We start from the raw sequence: 24,087 nt of genomic DNA, 5'->3' as shown, positions 1-24,087 counted from the left end.
AAAGACTGAATGAAAATCCGATTATTTCATAGCGATGAGGGCAAAGCTTGTGTTCTTTTTATTTACAGTTCGGCTCAGCGCAGCTGAAGCAAATAGCACACACTCCAAAAGCAACATATAATAAAAACCTGAAAACTGTCACAATACCTGGTAATAATGCCATCGCTGGTGGTAATAAAACAATACATCTTCAGTTTTTTTCATATTCAAATAAAAAAAGGGAAAAGTGCGTAAAGAAATCTGGCTACTGTTTCACTTCCCAAACAATCTGGCTTGCATTCAAAATAATAGGTAACCGAAAAATTTTACTTCATTTGTAAAAAATAAAACAGTAGTTAAAAACAATTATGCTATAATTTAAAATATTTCCCAATTTTAAGTGTTTTACACAATCTGTTTTTGAAACAGGGAATTAAATCATCCATGCATGATATCGCTAATTTTCTATACCGAAAATTTATTTTAATAAATAGACGTTTCTTTGAAATGGATGTTTCACTAACTTTCAGTGATATATTTTCAGTACAAAGAAGTTTTCAATTTAAACGTTTGTGCCTTAGCGAATTATATACATTATTTAACTAGCGGACAATAAGGTTTTAAAAGGGAAAGCAACAAAGTGTTTAGTGTTTCACAGCAAAACAATCTGTGTAAGAAAACAAAAAGCCTTTGGAAAATGTATGCAGCTCTTCGGGAAAAATATTTACAACAAAAATTACACTACGAAAGCAGAAATATCAATGCTACACTGGCGGATCCCCCGGGGGGGGGGGGGGGGTACCAACAGAGGCCAAGCCTCCTCCCCCATACTATACAGTTATACGATATATTATATACCTAATCCCTTTCCCCTTTTTGAAGATAAAAAATACTTGAGCTCTTGCCCCCCCCCCCCTTCAAAAATGTGGTTCTGGATCCGCCCTTGTCTCTTAACTGATGACTTTTGTTAATTTGACACAGCACGATAACAAGCACACGTAAAGCTCTGCAAGAAAACCTGCAGTAAATATTAAACCCATTTACATGCCAGTCAAAGACAGGTCAAATAGGTCGCATAATTATGAGGCTGCGTTGTCATATTAAACTCTGCCTGGCAATACATTATATATTGGCAACTGGGTTGATTTTATCGACCCTGGCACTGGCAAGTGAGATTCATCTGATTTTTTCACGTTTTGGCCAAATTATGTTTTGGGACCGTTCATTATGGCCAAATGAAGAATTAAACCATTATTGATAAGTGAAAATAGTCACAGATTCATAAGAACATTGGCAACAGCATGTGCCTGTTCAAGGACTGTGCCAGTGAATCTCAGGTAGCAATTCGACAAATTATTGTTGAAATCTGCATCCACGATACAACCATACACAATTTAGAGTTTACTGAAACATTTCCAATTACTACCACTTACTGAACAGTGATTGTAATTTTTCCAACAACAGGCCACTGTTAGGCAGTCCTTATTATCAAATCAAATATAATATCTTTCTGTTGCTACTGGTCTGTCCCATTAATTGCCTCACAGTCCTTTCCAGAGTCAGTAGGATTCTGAATCTCTGTACTTTCTGCTAGTTCCTTGAGACCATCATGCACTGGTTGGTCATTGTGAATGTCTTCTCGAGCAACATCATCATTTGTTTGTTGCACATCTTGGACTTCTTTGGAAAAAACATCTGTTGAATCATCTCTTGCATCGCCTTTTAAGTCACTGCTCTCCTTTGGTGTATCGTCTTCTACGTCATCCCGACCCGTGTCTTGAGTCTCGCCACCAGGATGGTCCTTGGAGATTCCTTGCTCGGCGATGTCCTCACCATGCCTCTCATCATCTTCTTGTTCTGCATTGTTTGCTGAGACAGCTCCACTTGGTTCATCCTGACCGGTATCTTTATCAACTGAGGTATCTCCTTCATCTTGCGCATCATCAACAACTGCTTGTGCAATCTCTTCTGAGGCTTCATTGCTCCTGTGCGTGTCCATGCCTTCCTTGCTGCTTTCCACCTGTACAGTCTCCCCATTTGTGACAGCATTTCCTACTTGATTGTTGTTATCCTCCTTGGCGCAATATCCGTGTGCAACATCAGCTCTGGGAGTGTCTTCTTGAGGTGTGGATTGAGCATCCTCATCTACATCACTATGTGTGCTAATCCTGACAGAGATCTTGCTTGAGTTTGAAGATGGCCGGTCTGGGATTGCATCTCGGGGTTTGTTGGTTGGAGAATCATCGCCGCTGTTGTTCCTGTTGTTGGTTCGGACATTCCTTGCCTGTTTGATAAATGGCAGTTCTGTCGTGTTCCCAGACTTCTTGGTGGTGTACAGCAAATTACTGCGTGGAGGTGGAGGAGCTTGGGGACCAGACGTCACGCCGTACTTGATGCCTGGACAATGAAGGATAGTCAAAGATGAACAATAATAGACGTTGTCTTTTACAAAAGAGACTGTACTTTACAAGCACAGCTTTGCATGAGTGAAGGTTTTTATACAAATCCTATGTTGGAATAAACAACACTAGTCGAATATTTTTATGGGCCATTTGGTACACTGTGCTTTCAAACAAAGTTTCTCAATATTATTTCAGTGAGTTCATATGGGAATAGTGGCCTTTAAACTTTTCTAGAACTTCATACAAGATTTTGAAACATCACTCAACTGACACATGGTCCCTGGGATATTTCGGCTATATCCATCAACGATGGTAAGTGGGTTTGCCTGCTTCCTTAGATGCATATGTCATTGTCGGCCACGACCAAGAACTCAGCCTTACCCATGATTCTCAGATGATATTGTTTGACCCCATGTAGTCCTTAAGATACCTTTTCATGATTTTCAGTTGACACTGCATTCCCAGATGTCATACTTGCAATGAGTGCGACAAACTTGAGATACTTACCCATGATTCTAAGATGATACTGCTGGACGAGCATGTGATCCTTGTTTTGATGCCAATCTCCATCCTCCTCCTCCTTCCCTGCATCCTTGACTCTCATGAAGTGACTTCCTGGAGCAAAGCGCTGGTATTGCCTAGGAAACTCCTCGCTCTTGCACATGATGCAGCACTCCTGACCACCATCTTGCTTCAAAGACTTGCCATCAATTATCTTCAGCTTAGGTCTCTTCCTCCACCCTGAACCACGCTTGGAGAGGAACGTCTCCTGACTACGGTTGGCTGGGGATGGGCTGGGGGCAGGAGTGCCAGTACCATGCAGGGCCCCCTTTGAGGCAACCAAACGGTCATCCTGTCCCAAGGTTGACCAGGCTGATTTAGGACAAGGTGGGTCCCGATTCGACGCTGCTAGTTCACTCAGGTTGGACTCGCTGCCAAACGACTCACAGCTCTCGGTCAGGTTTAAAAATGATACACTGCCTCTCACTGAACCAAACCAAACAAAGCAAAAACTCATGATAACCAAAGCCCACAAGAACCTGTTTAAAAATATAGAAACAGGATTATATACCCCCTCCCCCCTCCAAAAAAAATGTTCCATTAACAGTTGTTTATCCAAGATACTTGAAGTAATAATGCACGGTGATAAGTTTCATAAAGAACACATGTCTTTGAAGTGAGCAGCAAGACAATCATTCTACTTACAGTGTGCAACGTTGCTGGGCAGGTTATCCTTGACAGGCACATTCATCTTAAAGCAGTGCAGAGGATCTTGCCTGGAGACAGAGAGACCAAATTTACTCAGGCAGTTGGAAATTGATACAAAAATTCCACTTTTCTTGAAACTGACAGCGATTTCATAGGATGCTTGAGACTGTTATTCGCTTACAGTCAAGTAAAGTATTTCATTATTTGGTAGTTGTTTCTTTTTAAGTGTGTGCAAATGTTGTATATACTATATAACCTTTTAAATAAGGATGCTTAGAAGAAACATTCTGACAGTGGTGAGTTTTTCCATCCAATTGCTGTCTGCTACACAGGAAACAAACAACCTTTGCTTTTCTCATCTGTTTGACTACTTGACTGTTTAGACGACTGAAATGCTCTCTTTCCAATTCATGATTAAAAACAAACACAGTATTAGTTGAAGAGTAAAGAGATGTCCACCATGTTATAAACCAACGTACCTGTTATACCGTGCACCAATCAAAAACTGACGAACCGTTTCATCACCTTCTGTCACAGGCAGCAAACTGTAACGATGAAGAACAAAATACATTAACCCTTGACAATGAAAATACATGCAAGAAAACTGGCTGTGAACTGGCTCAGTAGACGCCATATTTACTGTAAATGAAAATACATTATAATACAATTCATCATTTCTGTAAAGATGGAAGATACTTACTCCTGTGGAATATCAACACTTTTGTAGCGCTCTTCAGTTTCTGCAAAACAAATATCAGACAATTTTTTATTTGGATCACTACGTCCACGAAAAAATGTCAGACACGGACGAACAATATCAAAGAAAACTCTTGATTAGAGTTCCTTTGAAACTTGAAACTGGATAAATTGTGATTGCATTTTAACGTGTGAGGATTTCACTTCAAAGCTTGGTTGTCTTATAACTTCCAGTAAAAATCTTTAGGGAGAATGAAATGGCCAAACTTCCCTTCGGACTGCGATGAAAAACTTACTTGCTGCCAGTTGCTGTTGTTTGTGTAGATGAGTCTTTACCTCCACTATGGCTCGTACTCCAGGCGCCGATTTGGTTCGTTGTCTGACCCGCAACAGGCTGAAAGAATGAAAACAAAATTGAATGTTAAAACTACTCAATTCCTATTAATATACCATTCAACACAGCATATGACATAACAACCCAAGTGAACTTCATGGCTGTTCATGAGTTGATAATAGCAGAACAAAAGTGATAGTGCTCAAGTCCTAACAATCCTCTAACAAGTCATCCAGTCCCAAGTCACAAGATAATCCAATGAGCATTCCTTTCTTAATGTTCATCCACTGATACTTGTGCCCAGACTTGTGACTCGCCTTGACCATAACACTGCAGTGAAGACCACAGTCTGAGTGAGTGACCCTACGTGTTGGACTTGAAACATGAGTGATCCAAATTATGGATAAAAATAACCTTAATTCTAACAAAGATTGGACAATGGACATTACCTAGTCCTAGTGGGTCGACCCAGTGCCAGGTCCACCAGTCTCTCTGATTGGCCAGGCATCTCAGTCGCAGTCAGGTACTGATGTGTGCTGTTACCTCGGCAGAAATAATCCGGATCATCGCGATACATGCCAGCACTCTGGCTCTGTCTCTTGCTGACAGGGTTGGGAGCGGGAAGCACACCATCTACTTGCTCTTGCTGAAACGACAAGATAGAACACTAAAAGTGACTTGCCCATGGACATGGCAATTAAACGACAGATTCAAACCCCTGACCCTCAGATCATGAGTAACCATCAAACCACAAGGCCACCCCTAGTCTCAAAACTAACCTTGTTGGCTCCTGGGACGTTCTGCAATATCAGAAGCTGTTCCCTAAAACCCTAACCACAAGGCCATCCCTAAGTCTCACCTTGTTGGCTGTTAGGAAGCTCTGCAATATCAGAGGCTGTTCCCTGTGTGGATTTGAACCCCTGACCCTCAGATCACAGGACACATATCACAAAACCCTAACCACAAGGCCACCCCCAAGTCTCAAAACTCACCTTGTTGGCTGCCAGGAAGCTCTGCAATATCAGAGGCTGTTCCCTGTGTGGATTTGAACCCCTGACCCTCAGATCACAGGACACATATCACAAAACCCTAACCACAAGGCCACCCCCAAGTCTCAAAACTCACCTTGTTGGCTGCCAGGAAGCTCTGCAATATCAGGGGCTGTTCCCCTGTGTGGTTCTTCTCCTTGTTAGCAGCAGGTAGCCACTGCGGTGAGTTGGTGCGACATTTCTGTTCCTCCCTGTACTGAGCATTGACGCTATTCTTGACCTCTTCCATAAACTCTTGTTTGTCAAAGCCAGAACGGGACAGAGGATACTTCTTGGACAGACCTGGGTGTTTATAAAAATAGACACATTGAGTGGACATAATTAGTTTTAAAATATTAAATAGATAAACACACCTGGATAAACAACTTATCTTTTACTACAATGTTTTGTGACATATAGGTTTTGACCCCTCAAACAAGGTGTACAAAATTTAACCCAAAAAAATGCCATGGTCCACATCACAACAATCAGTAGGGTAAATGGACCAACATCTGACATATTTTGTTATTAAAGGCGCTCAAGTAATTAAATGTGGCCTAAATTTTATATATACTTTCTGCGGTAGTGGTAAATGTTGTCATTATTTGTCCTACATGCATGTAGTTCAAGAGGTACTTACAAATGATAAAATACCACTTAGTACAACCACAAACAAAGTATTCCCTAACTGTACTTGTGGCATCCTATTTCAGTGAGAGCCCTTCAATATGTAAGCCTCGTAGTATTAATACTTCAAAGGACACACTCACAAAAAGGCCCCCTCTATGCATGATTTAGGTCAAACAAACACACATGTGGGCCATTGTCTCTCTTTGTCATAAGCTTGTCTGTTTTGAGGGTACTTCAACTCAGGAAAGATTAAAGTACAACATCGGATGATTCGGTTATTTTATCGCTTGGTTACCCTGATTTGCATTATAAGCAAAGTACAATTTTTTTTATTTACAGCTGGAGTTATTTTTAGCAGAAAATTGTACTGTATTTCCAATCTTTGTCTTCTGAAGCAAGTCCTACATTGTCTTTGTACAAAGATATATAAAAAAAAAACCCATAACTTAATGATCAAACAGAAAAAGTATTTTTTTTTGCATAATTTACAGCTTTGGGTTATTTTCACTAATCAGGTAAATTTTGTAGCAAATTTGCTTGACTGATAAATTTGATCTCATGATTTTCAGTTGAAATCCAGTTCAACAGCCCTTTTCTAAAACAATGTAATGTACATTTCCCCCGTAAATGTCATTAGGCCAAAAAAAAAAGTCTCCGGTTTCTGATATGCGCGCGCGTCGCCGTAGCCATGCGCGTCGGCAAAATGAAAAAGTTTTTTTTTCAATGAAAGATGATGTCTCAAAACCGCCAAACTCACTGGTTTGACTGGAATCTTGCTGCTGCACAATTTTAACGTGTTTTTAGATTGGGTTATGGTCGAGAATAAGCTTTATGTGGCCTCTCTGGACTCCCATATATTTGCACTAAGTTTAGTCGGGCACCATTTGCAGTCATCAGCCGACATTTGAAGCAAAAAAATCAGGTAAAAAAAAAAAAAAAGCCGCGTCGCCGCACCACTTTTTGGGCAAGCTCCATACCAGAAACCGGAGACTTTTTTTTTTTGGCCTTATGGACAACTTTCCAGATAAATATCTTGTATCACATTTTCCACATGATCTAAGATGTCCCAGTGAAATATGGGTTCAAGTTTGCAAATGGGTAATAATTACTGGAATGATCTATGCACACTGAGCTCATTTATAAAGTCTAGAGGCTAATGTGACAATTTTATGGGCTCTTATTTCCAAAAAAAAATGTTTAGGAGAACCCTCACTTTGTTTATTTGAAGGTTGTAAAATACTGTATCAGTTGTGTGTAACTATGGACAGAAGCCAGGCAGGCCTTTGTGGGAACAGTGTCACTGTTAACAGTTACACATTGAATGACATTGTAGTCAGGTGTGTTTTACAGTGGTTGGGTAAACACTGCAGTATCAGCTTATCAGATTTACCATTGATATGTCAACAAACTTATTGTCATTTGAGATGGCTTAGCCTGCACAGAAGTCAAGTCAAACTCATTAACCAACACAACTCACTGTTGGCAAGGAATCAACGATATTTCTTTTTGGGTCATAATTTTTTCATACTAACATGTAACTAAGTGGGTAATTCCAGCGTTATGAAAGGAAGTGTAACGTCCGTGACAGGGCAAATCACCAATGATATCTAATTAAAGATTCAGAGAAATGATCCAAAACTCCTAGTCTGTAATCTCCTTGACCATTACTAGATGATGGATGTAGGCCTATAATATTTAAAATTACATTTTCAGCTTTATTCACTGAGCTCTTAAAAGCTCTGAGGTGGACATTTCACAATTTAATGTGGTCTTTTCTTATAAAGTAGAGTGTTATGTACATCAGGCGGTGCTAGTTTTTTTGTTGACTTGGGGTTTGATACGCATCCGATTAGAGACTCATTACCTTTGTATCCACCATGTGGTCTGCCTTCCCGTCGGCACTGGCTTGTCCGGCTACCAGTCACACTCCCTGGTCCCGAACACTGTAATACCAGCCGCAGCTGTCTGGCTCGACGCTCACGCTGAGTATCATGCATCTCAACTCCTGTCCCTTTCCTCATACCAGGACCCAAATGATGCGAGCTGTGTGATTTGCCTCACCTTAAGTCAAGTGGTTTCATCAGAGCTGCTGCAAGCAGAACATTTTCAACTGAAAAAAAAGAAGACAAAAGTCTCACCAAGTAAGAAGGAATGGCCTATACAAAAAAGTAAACAACTGTTAAGAACTTTGCAATTGTGATAAATTTTGGGGTCAACCAACTGACTTTTCCCAGCCAAGGCCTCTCTCACAGTCTCAGACTGATAGGCAGACGTTCCGAGTTATAATCAAGAAAAAAAAAGGAAAAATATAGGGACAAATTACAAAATATTTGAAACATGTTTAGGCCTAAATGTTTTAGAAGGTTGCAGCAACTTTAGGTTTGCAAACAAATTGGACAAGATTTCAGGTACTTATGAGTGGTTTTATACAACATTGCAGGCACTCAATTTTCAGTCCTTTTGCAGATATTTGTACATTCCTTGCACGTCTGTGTCAACTGTGTGTTGAGTTTGATCATTCTAACCATGTTCCTTGCTCCATCTATCTGTTCCAACTCACTGACCTTGTCACTAGTTTGATGAAACGATTCTAGGCCTATTGACTCAACATTTACTGGCTCAAAATTCAAAGCAAAATCGAGTTGTTAAAGTTCTTATTCACAAGTGACAAAAAGAAGGCCTAAATGTATTACGTTAGGATGCTAGTAAAGTCAGACAGTCATGACAGTAGCTGAACATGATTTGAAGCATTTTTTTAATTACCATTTATTAAACTTACCATTGAACAAGTTCCTGTCAACACGATATCTGCAGTCAATTTGTTGCAACCAATTTCAGCCGCCGAAGTAACAATTTTCTTCTGTTTTGCTTAGTTGATGTCCGCAATTATCATCGTCTCATTATCACATAACAGCGGGTAACACGGTAGCCCTGCACACCGGGTCACAAACCACACAAAAGAACCGATTTCAAGGCCTCTCTCAGGTGTATTGATCGAGCGATTATCGTATACACGGCCCAATAAACACTTGCCGTGTATTGTAATGGATGTACACCTGCTGCTGTGTAGCTGTTCGTTTGACCCGCCGAACTTACGATTTTGTGTATAGACCGACCTGTCACAACTTTGCAATGGCGAATACGTGCACCGTCCTTGCGAATATAGTTCCAAATCTTTCTATATTTGAGTTAAAGATGATAAAAGATCACTAAAAGCGTACGATATCCAAGTATAATTAATGAAGGTTTGTGTAATTCATCGAAATTTGCCTTGTTAACGGTTTAAATGTAATCATTATTTTTCGTGCCCACGGATATCGGCAAATTGCATCTCCTAGCAACCGTAAACTTTTGTTGGACTGGATTTCCTGTTACTACAGAGGGCGCCCTTTACTGGTTTGTTTGCAATGCCAAATATGAAAATTATTGCATAATGACAAAAATAAAATTTTAGAAATTCTCGTATTGGTTTATCTATTTTCTATTGCTTGAATGCGACAAATTAATCTGAAACGTGAAGATTAAGAAAACAGATCCGAAATTTTTCCTTGATTTTCTCACTGACCCACAGTAAAGTGCGCCCAATGCGTCTGTGTTAGTTGCGCTGTGCCGATCGAGGTTGTGACGAAACAAGGGGACCGACGTTTTTTCTCCCAAGCTTGTTGTAGTTACAATGTTTCTTCTTTTGTCTGCTGTACGTTCCTTTTTCAACTTTAGTAATACCACAAACAGTGTGGCTGCACAATCATTAGGTTAACGTTGTACACAACCAACCCCTGAACCTGTCCTATAGCTTAAAGTTGGGAAGCACTGGGCGTTCCGGGCATTTTGCCCGTGAAGATCGCGGCTGGCTGGCTGGCTGTCAGCGTTTGCGCGCGACTTAATAACATTCCCGTGAAGTCTTGCAAACTTGGCCATGAGTTACCGCGGTACAAAACCACTTCCAGGCGGTCAGGGCAGACGAGCCGAGGCGGATACTCCTGCATCACTCACCCCAGGCTCAATGCTAGCTCCTACGGTTGATTACGGAGAGGTTAACAGTCTCGGTTTCCCTATAGCCATCAGTCGACAAGCCGACATCCAGGAAGGACTAGGGGACATTGCATCACGTCTCAATAGGGTAAGAAGTTTGCGATTTCTACGTCACATTATTCTATCTCGTGTCCTAAAGCTTGAGGGGCAGTTGAGGCGACACGACAATAATGGCTCTCGGAAAACAATTCACCAACCCTGTCAAGCTGTCATGAGCTATTTAAGTGAAGCTGAGTGATCGGGGTCGGTAACTTCTGCCGAAGACTATATTGTTTACTTTAAATCGATGTGTGAGTACAGTGAGTGGAGTCGCTTATATTATAATTCTGTGTAATTTGTGTTTTTTTTCTGCAGGCACTGGGTCAGTACGAAAATGTTTTTGACGACGATGATGAGGTGGTAAGTGTGGTCATGAAATGTTACCCTTAATAACGTTAAACAAAGACAAAAGACCGTCAACAACCAACATACGAAATAAATTTGCCTCGGTGGCGTAAGAGCACTCACTGAATTAATGCAGAACAGACTATATATATAGATCACTCTGAAATACTATGTTCCTTTTTCCCATTTGTTTTTAATTCAAAGAGCAAGGATGCAGACTGGACTGTTGATGGGCAAGCTGACGGCCGCAGGATGGGGGTGAGTTAAAAAAAAAAGGTTAATTCCAGTTTCCCAAAGTCATTACATTTTCCAAGGGTTGATTTTCAATTGAAAACCTTTACAACATAATTTTTAATACGAGAGGCCTAACATTTATGACGTCTCGTAAAATTTCAGGCACGAGATGAGAAGAGAGAATTTCAGGCTCGATATGAGACTATCACTGCACGGGTAGACGCCATGGAACGAGAGCGAACAGAGGTGAGTCTAGTTTTCTTACTCTCCCAAGACGCCAGTAGGGGTCTTATTATTATTTATTGGGCATAAAACAAACAACAAAAATAAAAAAAAATAAAAAAATAACGACAACGACCCATTCCTTTGGCTATCAGTGATGTTTCTTGAGCCAAGGGTAAGGGTATTTTTTTACAAGTCCGCAGACTATCTAGGATTTGCCGATATGGCTAAGCCTCAAGGATCGATGGAATTTACACAAAGTTCTTTTCTTGTCGAAGAACGAGGATGTGAATTCGAACGGGCCTCAAAAAAAAAAATATATGTTTAGATCAAAATATAGCAAACTTAAATCCCATCATTTATTCTTCTCATGTTTTTACTTCATTTTCAGTTGATGAACTCAATGGCACAGGTAAGAACCAAATTTTTTACCATTTATATATTTACAAAATAAATTCACTTGTTCTAAAATCTACAACATTGAGGGAATTTCTTTTAAACAGTTTTAGCAAAAGAAACCACGTTGGCACCAGATAGGCGAAAATAAATACCTGAGCATCATACTCTGTTAAGTGCTACCCAATGTTTGTTCAATTGCTTATGCGTAAATGCCACCTTTTCCAAATCAGTATCAGTCTACTTCGGCAAAATGTAGTTATTGCATTTCTATATTTCTCAAATCCTAACGCTAATTTCTTGTTTGTCGTAATTTGCTTCGACATCACACCAGTGGCTGGAAGCAGAACCAGTGCAGTGGATACCAGTAAGTACTCTTACCCGTTCTTACCGGTGTTCTATCTCAAGCATTCTAAAACTTATTTCATTTCTGTCATCAACATATTGTTCCACATTTATCCGTCACTGTATATGAAAAGAATTACAAGCCACAAAAAGAGTAGGCCTATTTGGATTTAATTTATTAATGTTTCTAAGTGAGGATTATACAAATTTGCATGTCCGCATTGACAGTGATTTCATTAAGGAGTACCATAATTTACACGTTCATTTCGCATAATCCAAACACTTGTGGGTTATTTTAGACTGCAGATACGGGCGCAATCACAGACGATACCCCTCAAAAGGATGGCTCCATCAGGTATGATATGTATTATGATATAAACCAGCCCGCATAATTGCGTGTCAGGCCGCGTCAGAATCGGTACATTAACGGCTAATTTGTCTAACCATTTTTTTGCGCACTATACTCTGAATAACCGTAGCCATAATAGACAGCGATGCTGGTTTAAACTCCAAGATTATTGCTAAGGCACACACTGCCCCGACAATAAAGTTTGAAAGGTTCAATGCAAGGTCAACCCAGTTAGAAACATTTCCGATATCTGTACCACTCCCATAAATGCTAATTAAATTCTATCTCTATTTGCAATCATAATTTATTTATTCTCTCGACATTAACAGAGATCAATTATTGAAAACCAAGATGGGATTCGAGCAGTTGAAGCAGATGAATCACGAAAAGGAACGTCTTGATAACCAAGGACAAGACACGGGACATCTGCAGGAGTAAGTTGTGGTTCTTGACTTGGATATCAAAGAAAGAGTTATCTAAATTCTCAGAAAAAATTCCTTGGGATGTAACTTTTACTTTTGTAAATCACGGGAAACCAATTATCTTGTGCGATTGTATTCAGTCTAACAAACAGCAATTATTTTCATTTTCAGAGCGTCCTCCAATCTCCAGATGAAAGTCATCACAAAGTTCAAGAAATTGTACGAAAGTAGGTATTTGTGCCTCCGTTATTACCGCATGTTCCTTAAAAGGCAAATAACAAATTTTACCGCGTCGGGTCGAGTGTGACCATGAACCAAACTCTCAAAGAAATAGAAATCGACGAAAGAAATGTGTGAAGGATTGATAATAAAATAAACAGTGATTCCGTTTCCGCCGAGGTTTACGGAACAAAATTTAACCTAACAAGATAAACACATGCCTGCCTAGTCTTTCATTCTTTGAAATGTTCATAAAAATTATATTTCAAGGAATACTTGGTGTACGGCTTCTTTCCCCATTATTGACCGTCTTTATTTTCATGCTTGCAGCAAAGAAGTTGGCGGCAACTCGACGGAGTTTTGGAACGCATTGGAAACACGCGTCGGAGGAGATCGTGGGGCTACTACGGCGCATTCGATCGGAGGGAACGGACAGTAAAGAACACCAATATTGGTTGATCATTTCTAGGAACCGTACTGTGACACTATTCAATTCCTCGGAAGCTTGATATTTTAATGTGAATTATTTTTTATTACGATTAAGGCAATACTTTCTTTGTGACTGAAAAAATAATGCTACCCAAATAAAAAAAACAATACCACCGCGAATGAATGCAATATACAGGGCGAGTCAAAAAGAAAGTGACCTGGATTACTGATCCCCCCCCCTAAAAATTTTGTATTTTGAATATGAGAAAAAAATGATAGTGAATTTTGTGTGAATACTTTCATTCATCCATGGAGGTAGTAAAACGTCCATGTTTCATTGTATTTAATGGGTATTCATCAATGCGTAGAACGGTAAATGATCAGTGGTGGACAGCTGAATGTTGTGAGGTTTGTATTAAAAAGAACATAGCTTGGGAATAGAGTGTGCAAATAACGTGACATTTTCACAGTTAATAACATGTACTTTTATCGCAATGTTGTTTTGTATTAAATGGAGGGAGCCGAGTTTTAAATACTTTCTTTCATAAGGTCACTTTCTTTTTGACTCACCCTGTAGTTGTGAGTTACTGTATGAGTTAACTTTAAGAGTTAACGCTGAATTTTCGTTGAGTAGAGTCCAATGAATTATAATCTAATATAGGAACAACAATCAGTCGATCTCTACATATACCATTTTGTCTTATTACAGACATCGATGCTTTGGAGGAGCAACTGGAAAAGGCGATGAATGCAATACAGCGACAATCAGAAGAAATGATGAGGTATCAATTCTATAGGCTTCTATTTTACCTGAGCCCAAAAATCGGGGAGTTTCTAATGACAAAGTGCCCAAAATTTTATACTTGGCAAGTCATGTCATTGCTGGCCAAACCCAGCTGACAGGCAGTCAAAGGGAAAATGCTGCACAGAAATATACACACGGCGAAAACATGGCTGCGCATGTCTAATTTTCTCCAGTTTAGTCTGCGGTCTTCAAACTTGTAGTAGAATGAAGCCACACTGTCCAGCTCCCTATCCATGCATGGGAAATTTCTGTTGACACAATTTGTAAACAGAAGTTTCCGATATTTTTGCGAGATAGTTAAACGTAAATTGGAACTGAATACTGACATTTTGTCCACGATCGTTGAAATTCTCAGTTGCACCTCAAAAATAGTGTAGTATCAAAAATAAGTGTGGTATGTTTTTTAAATAATGTGATTTATGCGATTGCTTTTCATTTATTTTAGGCTTGAAGGGCAAATACGAGAAAAGGAAGAGGTAGGCTTCTTTCAAGCTATCTTTATCTTCTGTCCAGAGATATTGTACTGGAAGATGAAATGTTTCGATTTCAAGTTCTTCTCCGGGACCTCCAGACCTCGATCAGTTCATCATGCATATCATTAGAATGCATATCATTCTTAGCAGTTATTGGGGATTATAACTAATATACTATTATGTTGAAAACATGTTCGTAGATGATTATAGGCGTATCAAAAAAATTAACTTTTATCATGCATGGCTGCTTTTCCCGCTCAATTCTTGAGACGGTTTAAAGATCAGATCACCGCACATCATTCTTTTCCCCGGCTAAATATGGAAAAACCAATTTGTCAAGTGTTCGTTGTCATGTGATCCAAAGATGGTGGAGAAGTGGTCCAAGGACAACGTCAAGCTGACCAATGACAACCTGTTGCTGAACTCAGAAAAGGAGAAATGCCGCGATATGATCAAGAAGTTGAAAAAGGTCAGGAAATTCAATAGAAGTGAGCAAAAATATTTTTATGTGAATTTTATATAAGTAGAGTTATTGCAATGAACTCTCATAGAGTCAACACATTAATTCACTTTTAGAGCACACTGTGTTTTACTCCAAGGTTCTTGGGAGTTGAGAAACAATGGACGTTATTGTCATCTCCAGTAGACTTACTTTGTAAAGGGGGGGGGGGGAGTCCAATAAAAGGTTCCCTTTCTGTCCCATATACGTAACCCCATGACTTCTGTAATTACATAAGCATCACAAAGACTAATAACATAAAAATTATTGTGGGTATTCTCCTTGCTGATGCCCAAAAGTTTAATAAAAAAACACTGAAATCCATGAACATCTCAGAAGTTTAATCTTGCGTTATAATTATACCTATGGGACATAGCCTACGCGAATTCTTGGACTTGCCAAGGACATGGGTCAGAAAACACTCAAACCTCCTCGTCGAGTTTCTCCTGCTTGATAATAATTGTAACATTTGATTATTTTTCTTAAATATTTGATTTCTCAAGGCTTTGATCGAAGAGCGACGTAAGAAAGGCAAGCCCACGACAGAAGAAGACGTGGAGAATATAGCTGAAGGGAAAGCGATAAAAGTAGGAAAATATTTCTGTCCATTTTCTGATCAACTCTGAATAACAGTTACGTTTAGAGAAGCAAGGGAATGTTGAATGAAATTAGGCAGTTGATGTTAATTTATAATTTGAGAGTGACAGCTAACTAGTCTTGGCTTACTCCAAATATACCTTTGAACTTTTTGTTTCGTTTTGGCATATGATTGTCGAGAATTGAAAGTGAAAACACTGAAAAAAAAAAAGAGGCCTACTTCTGCAACACTGAAACGTTTTTGTTTTGATATAAGAAACAGACACCTGACATCCAGCAACAAACACAGCGGGGCTTCAGACGAGTTGCCGCGGGCCGGGACGTCAAAAGAGACAACGTGCTATGCCAGATTTGCCGCCGGCGTGTTGAGAGTGGCATGAGGCCGGAGCGTGCCGCGCAGGACCCGGTCAGGTCGGCCGAGACTAGGGAAGGACTGGGGGAGGGGAGGGGCGAGGGTGCTAATGAGGCGATCACTGAAGATCTGGTGGCATTACAGGAGGAGAATGATTGGTTGGCTGCCAGAGTCGCTCACTTGGAGCAGAAACTTATCGAAAAGGTCTGAAGGCAACACACTGTGTTTGAATTCAGTGGGACCCCACACGAAACTTATAAGTTTTAGGCCCAAAGTTTACCAAAAAACGCACTGTTGTGAGGACACTCGACAGTTTACTTTTTTTCAAATGTACCTCAAGGGGCGGTCCCACCAAGAAGCTTGGATGATTTATTGTGAATTTGTGGGAACCTCTTTGTTCCATGCCTGGAAACTCTGGAATAACAGACCAAATACTGACTGGTTTCTCTTGTTCTCCCAAGTATGATATCTAGTGGGCAATTCAACCACGAGATCTTCTTGTTCTTTTAGCCTAATTAATTTTTCACATTTGTCGTCACAATTTTATTTCTTATTTTAAAATTCAGTGAATTTCAGCCGATAGTTAAACGAAACAAAAATATTTCAGGCTCTCTGTTTAAAGTGAGTCATTTCTTTTAACAGGAGACCCAAATGATGAAACTGGAGTTCCAGTTATCCGAAATGATGGAAGCCATTCAGACCTCATCTCCACACATTATCCAGACACTGTCCTTGACAGACCCAACATCTCTGAGTTCCTTGGTTCGTGTCACTAGGGACACGTCTCAAACAGGCAGCACTAGGCAGACAGAGGGAAATCCATCAACTGAGGACTCTGACGGACAAGGTTTCAGGTACTGCGATGGAAGAGTTAAGGCCAATACGAAAAGAAATTTATAATCACAAATCAGTCAGGAGTAAAATGTATAAGTCAAGTCACAAGTCAGTCACATGTAAAGCACAAGTCCTTTACCAATTAGTCATAAATAAAGTCACAATAAATAGCTACAAAGGTATGCTTTTCTCACATTCATCTGAAAAGCTTTTGTCTCAACTTGAGACTCAGTGGCTTATGACTTACTCGTGGTTGACTTCCATTTGATGTCTTCATATATAGGGCCCATATTCTTGACTTAAACAATGGAAATTGTTGCCTTTTACTTACGTCACAAAGCCAAAAACCAACTTCTGGCAAAAAGACCTCCAATCTCGTCGTTCCTCGCGTGATCAAACCATCCTCCAAGAAGACAGTCAAGCGACGTGCTGGTGAGCAACAGCCCATCACACAGCCACCAAGCCAGTCTAATCTTGCGCAGCCCGCTGAAATCTCACTGCTAACAGAGGAACGTAACAAGCTACAAGAGGAACTGGTTCAGGTCAAAGGTCAACTAATGCGGGCACAGAGAGAGCTGATAACCCTCAAGTATGCCTCCAGTGCCCCGCCGGTGTCGATGGGGACAGGTGGACCACGACAGGGGAGAGCGGGAACCGGGGAACGATCCAGTCAAGAAGTATCTGCGGATAGTGACAACAATCTGTCGACAACTAAGGTCAGTTAGCCCCAATCGGTGAGATTCCTAATCATAATCACATTGCTTGAATAATTATCACTTGAATGATCACAAGTTTCAGACCCAATCAAGTAGCCAAACCTACTGCCAATTTTTCTCATTTACACCCTGGTCATTTAGAAGGGGAATTTAGTTTGTAATAAATTAATGGTCAAACCAACGTATTTTTGGGAAGACATTCAGTACTTAAGTAATAAGTACTTGCCACAGAACCCCAATAACATAGTGTTTTCATTCAAGACAAATACAAGGAGAGTTGAGCAGCAGATATGATAGCGCGAGCATCCTTTCATATTTTGATATTTTTTACAAAAGATGCAAGCCGAAACAACCACGGCACAAGAAAAACAAGCCCAACACAGAGCCAAGCCCGTCGTAAAATACGACGATGAATTTGAGGCTTACGCGGAACTCATCAGTAAGGATCAGGTCAGTCGACCGTCCCGTAGGATGAGTCGGCCGTACCCTAGTCAGACCGAGGGAGGCAAGCAGCAAGGCCCGGTGGCCAGGGTAGGGGAACAGAAAGGGGGTCATGAGAAACAAGTGCCACTCCAAATGGAAGACTACATCACTTTTGACCAGGTGAGGCAAACTGACATCATGTTTATCATAAATTGACGAATGACAGTTACACAAAAACAAAATGCAGCCTATGGTACTGAGATCCCAGAATTTGTAAAAAATTAGACTGCATAACTCAAAAACAACGCTTGGGTTTTGATTGCTTACGTAAAAGTTCAGTAGTTGACAAATTTCTGTAATTCTTCTTTGTCCATCAGGGAATGCAGACAGACCCACAGATGGATCCTCTTGGTCAATGGTCCAACGTACCATCAGTAAGTCACTGTGAAATTCAAGCTTTAATACAATAAATATCTCCTCCTCTCACACATAATGTACCAGTCTTGAATGTGACGAGGTCGCAGAGCAGCATTCACCTTTAATAAGGCAAAAAAATGCAAAATATAAAACACAAGAACCCTTGAAAACAACATCTAGAAATGGTCCACCTCAACTAAATTTGAAGCTTGCCCCACATGATAGGTTTCTCCAATACAAAACGCCAAAATCAAGGTAGAACACCCCTATATAATCAGAACCTCCAACATAATCCACAGATATCATCCAAATTTGACGTTGTCTTTTCTCCTTAAAGCTGAAGAAGCGGAAAACGGACCATCAACCAATCCTGGACACACCCAGCGATCAAGTGCCCATCGCCCAACCACCCACGGAATGGACCCACTTTGACCCCACTGGACCTATTACACCTGCTACTGATAACAAGAGAGCCAGTATCTCCCTACAGATGCGTGCTGGGCAGAAACCTGCAAGTCTAGACACTGGAGGCATCGTGGAATATGTGGATAGAGAAGTGAACCAGTCGCTTGCTTTCATTTCTTTATTACTAGTGCGCAATTCAGGCATCCTTTGGAGACATCTCCTCAAAGCTCAGCCTTGCAACAGCAAGTGACTGCATCCAAAAACATCAACTACCAATTATTTTTAATTATAAACCAATTTCTTTGGAACAGTCCGAACCAAAGAAACATAAATCTATATTAATAAACAAATACTTAACACCCTGGAAAAAAATATTGCGACGTTTTCCACCTCTTTCCTATTGGTGGATCAGCAGTTGATAACCTTGAGTTCATGTTTTTCATTAAAATTCATCTTTTTGCCTGTCTAATAATTAAAAAAATATGATGGGTTTCATACGCCCATCCCGTTGTAAGAATTCACTTTTCAATGTGCCAGTTATATAACGGGTTGTTTTGGTATTGTAGCTTGGCCGTATCATTCAAGGCATCAACGGCTTCACGTCCTACCTCAAGCGACTGATCCAACGTGAAGTAACCGATATGATCACTACAAACCAAGACATTCGCAGACGCCTGTCGGAAGTCACGCTTCAAAAACTGGACCAGGTGAGAATTCTTTTCCTCTGAATTTAATTTAAACTTGCAGCGATAAAGCTGCACTACAAGAATCAGGGAGGAAGATGCATAACAAGTTAACCACTACATTCCTAAAATCTATGCGCAATTGCCCTAACATACCGAATCCTTCAAAGAACCTTCCTGAATCCATGGACAGTGCCCAATTCTTTGTATTCAACCTCGATAGGACATCAATCCTAAAGTAACGTAATAGTGGCTGAGCTCCACCCTCCTTAACCCTTAAAAATCCTCCAAATAATCCAAAGTCTTAGATAGATCTTGGAAGGTAAGCTCCATGCATTATGTTTCCGTAGGGAGTGAAGGACAGCACTCATCCATCCGCTGAAACCAGCAGGAGGAGCAGGGCCCTGGCCACTCCCATCCATAGAGGGCGCTTTGAAGTCATCAAGGATCATAAACCATCCAAGTTTGCCACAAAGAACGCATTTGCGTCTCTTCAGTCAGGAGGCAGAAAGTAATTCCCATCAAAGCTCTCCTTGTAGAGCTCCTACTTTGCCAAGGGATGTATTACGTACACTTGCTACAAGTGATACCTAACTGTTTACTCACCCACATATCCACAATAGTCAAGAGCCTACGAAAAAACTAGAGAGACAAACAAAAATGTTCTTTAACATTAACACCTAAATTTCTGTTTCCTGTCTTTACAAGATTTTACCACTCGGCGTCGCCAATCCCTCCATGGAACATATATTCGAAAACGCCGACCCCTTTGCCTGGTAAGATCCATATTCTTCTTGGTGAATAGTTATCCCATTGAGGGATGACGTCGTCAAACTTGGACAGCTATGAAGGACAACCTATAAGTCCATTTTTTATCAGAGTAACAAAAATCTCTTTAGAAACACAAGAGATAAACCGCATCCTAATAAGCTATTGTCTAAGGGCTTGTGGCGTTTACAACTATGTGACATGCTGAAAAACGTAGCCGTAACTCTGAAAGCCCCTCTCAGAAACGGCCATACCTAACCTCATAGTGCTAGCTAGAAGGCAACACCGGTCTACATTTCTATTTCTTCCATTGGTCAAACCAGCTGACTACATGAACATGAGCACCTTTGCCCACGATCACATCACGATGGCCGATGAGGTGGCAATGGAGAGGTACCTAGCAAGCCCGCACGATACCATCTGCTCCCGACTGCAGCATCAGATTGACATGATTGGGCAACACGCCATAGATGTGCTGAAGGGGACCACGGTTTTCTTCAAGGAAACTGTCACACGTCAGGTAAGATCACGTGGACCAATCAACTTCAACCACCTAAGCCACCTTTGGCAAGACCTTCTGGAGTCCTCCAATATCCTCAGCTCTGCAGGAAACATCACACAATATTTGCCGTTTAAATTTCAAGGAGCACTTAACCCATGTACAGTGACAGTGCCTGCAATGTACTTTCCTCGATATTGTAATATCTTAGATTCCTAAACTTCCTTTTCTGTCATTAGACAGGGTCTTAAATACGGCTACCATTATGGCTGACACGGATCTGAATTTCCACTTTGTCAACCAGTAACTGTAACTGATTTCTTGGTTGATTCTAGATGGAGGAATACAACACACTCCACGGTGCCTTCAGTATACGACAGGAGCTGAAAACTCTCATGGCACCCTCAACGACACCCACTGAAAGTAAAGATGGCACAATGGAGTCAGGAAACGGGGTAAGAACAAACACTGAACTACAATTGCATCATCCCATTCCCCTCAATACCATCAGAGAGCGTTTATTGTCACACTTACGTTTGATGACTCATCTTTCTACCATAACCCTAGTTAAAGGAACTCTTTTTGAGTACTAGCTGCAAATCTAACCCTTCACAATCTTAACAGTTTGTTTCTTCAATTTCTCATAGGAGACTCAGGCAGATGTTACAAGTGATCATGCCCAACTCCTTTATCAAGATCCTCCGCTCAAACTGGCAAGATCCACCTCTCACAACAGCTTCCTTGAGGTAAGCTTCTACCGCACTTGCCTGCTGTTAAAGGAATCGATTCTCTCCATCTTGAATTACTTTTGAACCTTACGTTGTGTGCCTTTTTTTTTTCCTTTTCAGTCTCGCAACATCAAGTATGTCCAGGAGAAGAAACACATAGACTTTGATTTCCAGAAACATCCCAAAGTATATCCCTTGGGAACACAATCACTCAGCTCCATGCAGGTAATGAGATCTATGACTACTACCAAATAAAATCACTTCATTGATATACTCCAGTCCCTGTACAAGACACTCATGAGAACAAAGGGATGGAAAAAGGTCCGAGTCTTAAAGAACACAGTCGTTAAGCTTGTACAGGTGACAGATTAGCAAGGTCTGAACTCGGGTCAAGTCAGGGTCAAAACGGACCTCATTGTTCCCTTCTCTTCCATACCCTTCACAGAATGAGAAATATCTCAACCTCGATAAAATAAGCCATTATTAATCCTAACCTCTCAGTTGAGTGATTTAGTAGGTACCTTCCTCACTCTTGCAAAATCCAACACCATAATTGTAACTGTTTGGGACTCTAGATTATGGTGGTATGCCTAATAACCCCATGTACAGCATAATCAGTTTACTAGTGCAGGCCTCACTCCAATGGATTCCAACAAAACATGCAGTTGAATTCTGAACGGTTGGGATGGTTAGGGTTAATAACTATTTTTTTGTACATGTACACGAAATGTTGCTTTACATTCATGGTTACCATGGTTACAGAACCAAATATCCCTTCCAAATTGCAGAGTTCCCATTGCTACTTGCCAGCCCTCGCTCTCTATGACAAACAAACACCACGGAATAGATACGAGATGAAAGTACCAAAAGCCACGCTGCCACGCCGAGGCCTTGTCACTCTGCAGGTCAAGGAGGCTGCTGTGAAAATGGACGCTAAAGGTACCGGTAGTCTGCTGATATAGATTGCATCATCCCAACCACAGATGCTTGTTGATGAAAGCGCATGAAATGATTCTAAATCCTGTGAATCCTGAATCCTATGATACCAGAAGTTGCAAAACGAATGCTATATAACAAAAGGTAATGCGTTTCAACTACCAACTGGAGAGCCAATGAACCGATGACACACACACATAACGCAAGACTTGAAGACTGCTCAAATTGTGTAGGCATACACGTCTGCCAAGCATACAGCCTGCAGGTCACACTTCACCACTCTTGCATTGCACCTAAACTTTGCTAGTGTTTGTTGAACCAGTTCTGAATTATTACTATCTGTCATTTACCAGGAGTTGATACCAAACGTCGTTCCCGCCCGGTTGCCATTTCCCACCGTGGGCTTCAGTCCCATCAACGAGAGATCTTAGCCAAACAGGGGACGGCACAGGACAGAGGGGAGCAGGATGAAGAACCTCGGACTACAACCTTGGAACTAAAACGGCAAATTCTACAACTGCAGGTGCTATAACCCCTTCATTACAATTCCGCAATAAACAACTCCAAGATGGCTGCAGCTGTTCTTGGTAGTTAGTATCGTTTCCAGCCATGTGTCTCAAGAAGCATCCGGACCCAAGTAAAGCACCAATGGATATGTTTTATCTTCTCAATCCTTCAAAATCCTCCAAAAACTCACAGCAAATTGTGGAGGATTTAGGAGTAGGAGAGCTGGGATGAAAAGAATCTAAGACCTACCTACTAAAATGTTTTTGTTTTCATTTTTGAAAGATGTGGAAACCGTATCTTAAGACTTCAACAGGCTTATAGGATATTTCTTTATTTTTCTTTTAAAGGCTAATCAGCTCTACCAAGCCGCTGATCAGAGCAGCTTACCCACAGGGGACCCGGATACCGATGCCAGAAAGACCCTACCCCTGCTGGAGAACGAACGACGACGTGTCATCATCCATGCACAGGACCAACTGCGTGATACAGTGCAACGATGGGATAAATATGCAGGGCTTCTTTCTGATGGGCGTGGTCCTGAATAATGCTCATCAATTTAAATAACATAAATAAGCTAAACTAAACCTCACAGTTAGTATAATGACAAGCTTGTCAGATATGTAGCTGGCTGTTTTATTATGGTTTCAAAATTATTAATTCAAACTGCTTATTCTGGTTTTCAATAAGTCCAGCTAGATAAAACATGAATATCAAAGCAATGTAAAAACCACGTATTTCTCCCTCAAACAATATAATCACCATACCATATAATAATTTGAATCAATTTACTATATATATTATTGCACCAAATCCATAAAGCAAATCTGAATAATTAAAGAATATTCTTAGAAATTATTAGCCTCAAGAGATAGAAAAAGATCCACCACGCTGAAAATATAATAATTTTGTTTAATATCTACTCAATTATAGTCCCTTAAAGCACCAAAGATATTTCAGTAATACAATTTTCAATGAATATTACATCATATTATATTATATATCATATTACTATTGCAGCAAGTATTTTAAACTGTCAAGAGCTTTAACCTGCTAGAAGGATGATAACAATTAACCACCGTCGACCAAAAAATTTACCGTCGAAAAAAAAGAAGGCAACTGACATTTAAGGAACAGC

At 40.5% G+C, this 24,087-nt stretch overlaps 2 protein-coding genes across 3 annotated transcripts; one reads left to right on the top strand and one right to left on the bottom strand.

Annotated features, from left to right (window-relative positions):
- Positions 1-35: 35 nt before the first annotated feature.
- LOC119724348 lies at positions 36-10,252 on the bottom strand. Of its 2 annotated transcripts, XM_038195360.1 has the most exons (10): positions 9,058-10,252; positions 8,143-8,388; positions 5,746-5,951; positions 5,070-5,266; positions 4,583-4,680; positions 4,291-4,330; positions 4,070-4,135; positions 3,588-3,658; positions 2,889-3,368; positions 36-2,376 (listed from the first exon to the last, which is right to left on the bottom strand). In XM_038195360.1, the coding sequence occupies exons 2-10, from the start codon at positions 8,297-8,299 to the stop codon at positions 1,496-1,498; spliced, it is 2,196 nt and encodes a 731-aa protein (XP_038051288.1). In that variant the 5' UTR covers positions 8,300-8,388; positions 9,058-10,252; the 3' UTR covers positions 36-1,495. The 2 variants fall into 2 exon arrangements, with proteins under 2 accessions (XP_038051288.1, XP_038051289.1); XM_038195361.1 differs by lacking the exons at positions 5,746-5,951; positions 8,143-8,388; positions 9,058-10,252 and adding an exon at positions 5,613-5,730.
- Positions 10,164-23,558, top strand: LOC119724346. The gene is made up of 30 exons (XM_038195357.1): positions 10,164-10,398; positions 10,665-10,709; positions 10,899-10,952; positions 11,091-11,174; positions 11,542-11,562; positions 11,881-11,913; positions 12,191-12,246; positions 12,570-12,674; positions 12,834-12,889; positions 13,212-13,316; positions 14,020-14,092; positions 14,561-14,591; positions 14,953-15,057; positions 15,591-15,674; positions 15,941-16,240; positions 16,679-16,890; positions 17,211-17,586; positions 17,923-18,189; positions 18,387-18,443; positions 18,764-18,982; positions 19,398-19,538; positions 19,865-20,025; positions 20,223-20,290; positions 20,606-20,802; positions 21,117-21,236; positions 21,429-21,527; positions 21,630-21,734; positions 22,298-22,448; positions 22,799-22,968; positions 23,300-23,558. The coding sequence occupies exons 1-30, from the start codon at positions 10,195-10,197 to the stop codon at positions 23,495-23,497; spliced, it is 3,897 nt and encodes a 1,298-aa protein (XP_038051285.1). The 5' UTR covers positions 10,164-10,194; the 3' UTR covers positions 23,498-23,558.
- The last annotated feature ends 529 nt before the right edge of the window (positions 23,559-24,087 follow it).

Source organism: Patiria miniata, unplaced genomic scaffold (assembly GCF_015706575.1).
Source record: "Patiria miniata isolate m_02_andy unplaced genomic scaffold, ASM1570657v1 HiC_scaffold_18, whole genome shotgun sequence".
Taxonomy (NCBI): Eukaryota; Metazoa; Echinodermata; class Asteroidea; order Valvatida; family Asterinidae; genus Patiria; species Patiria miniata.
Note: the sequence above shows the minus strand (reverse complement) of the source record. Positions and strands in the feature narration are given on the sequence as shown.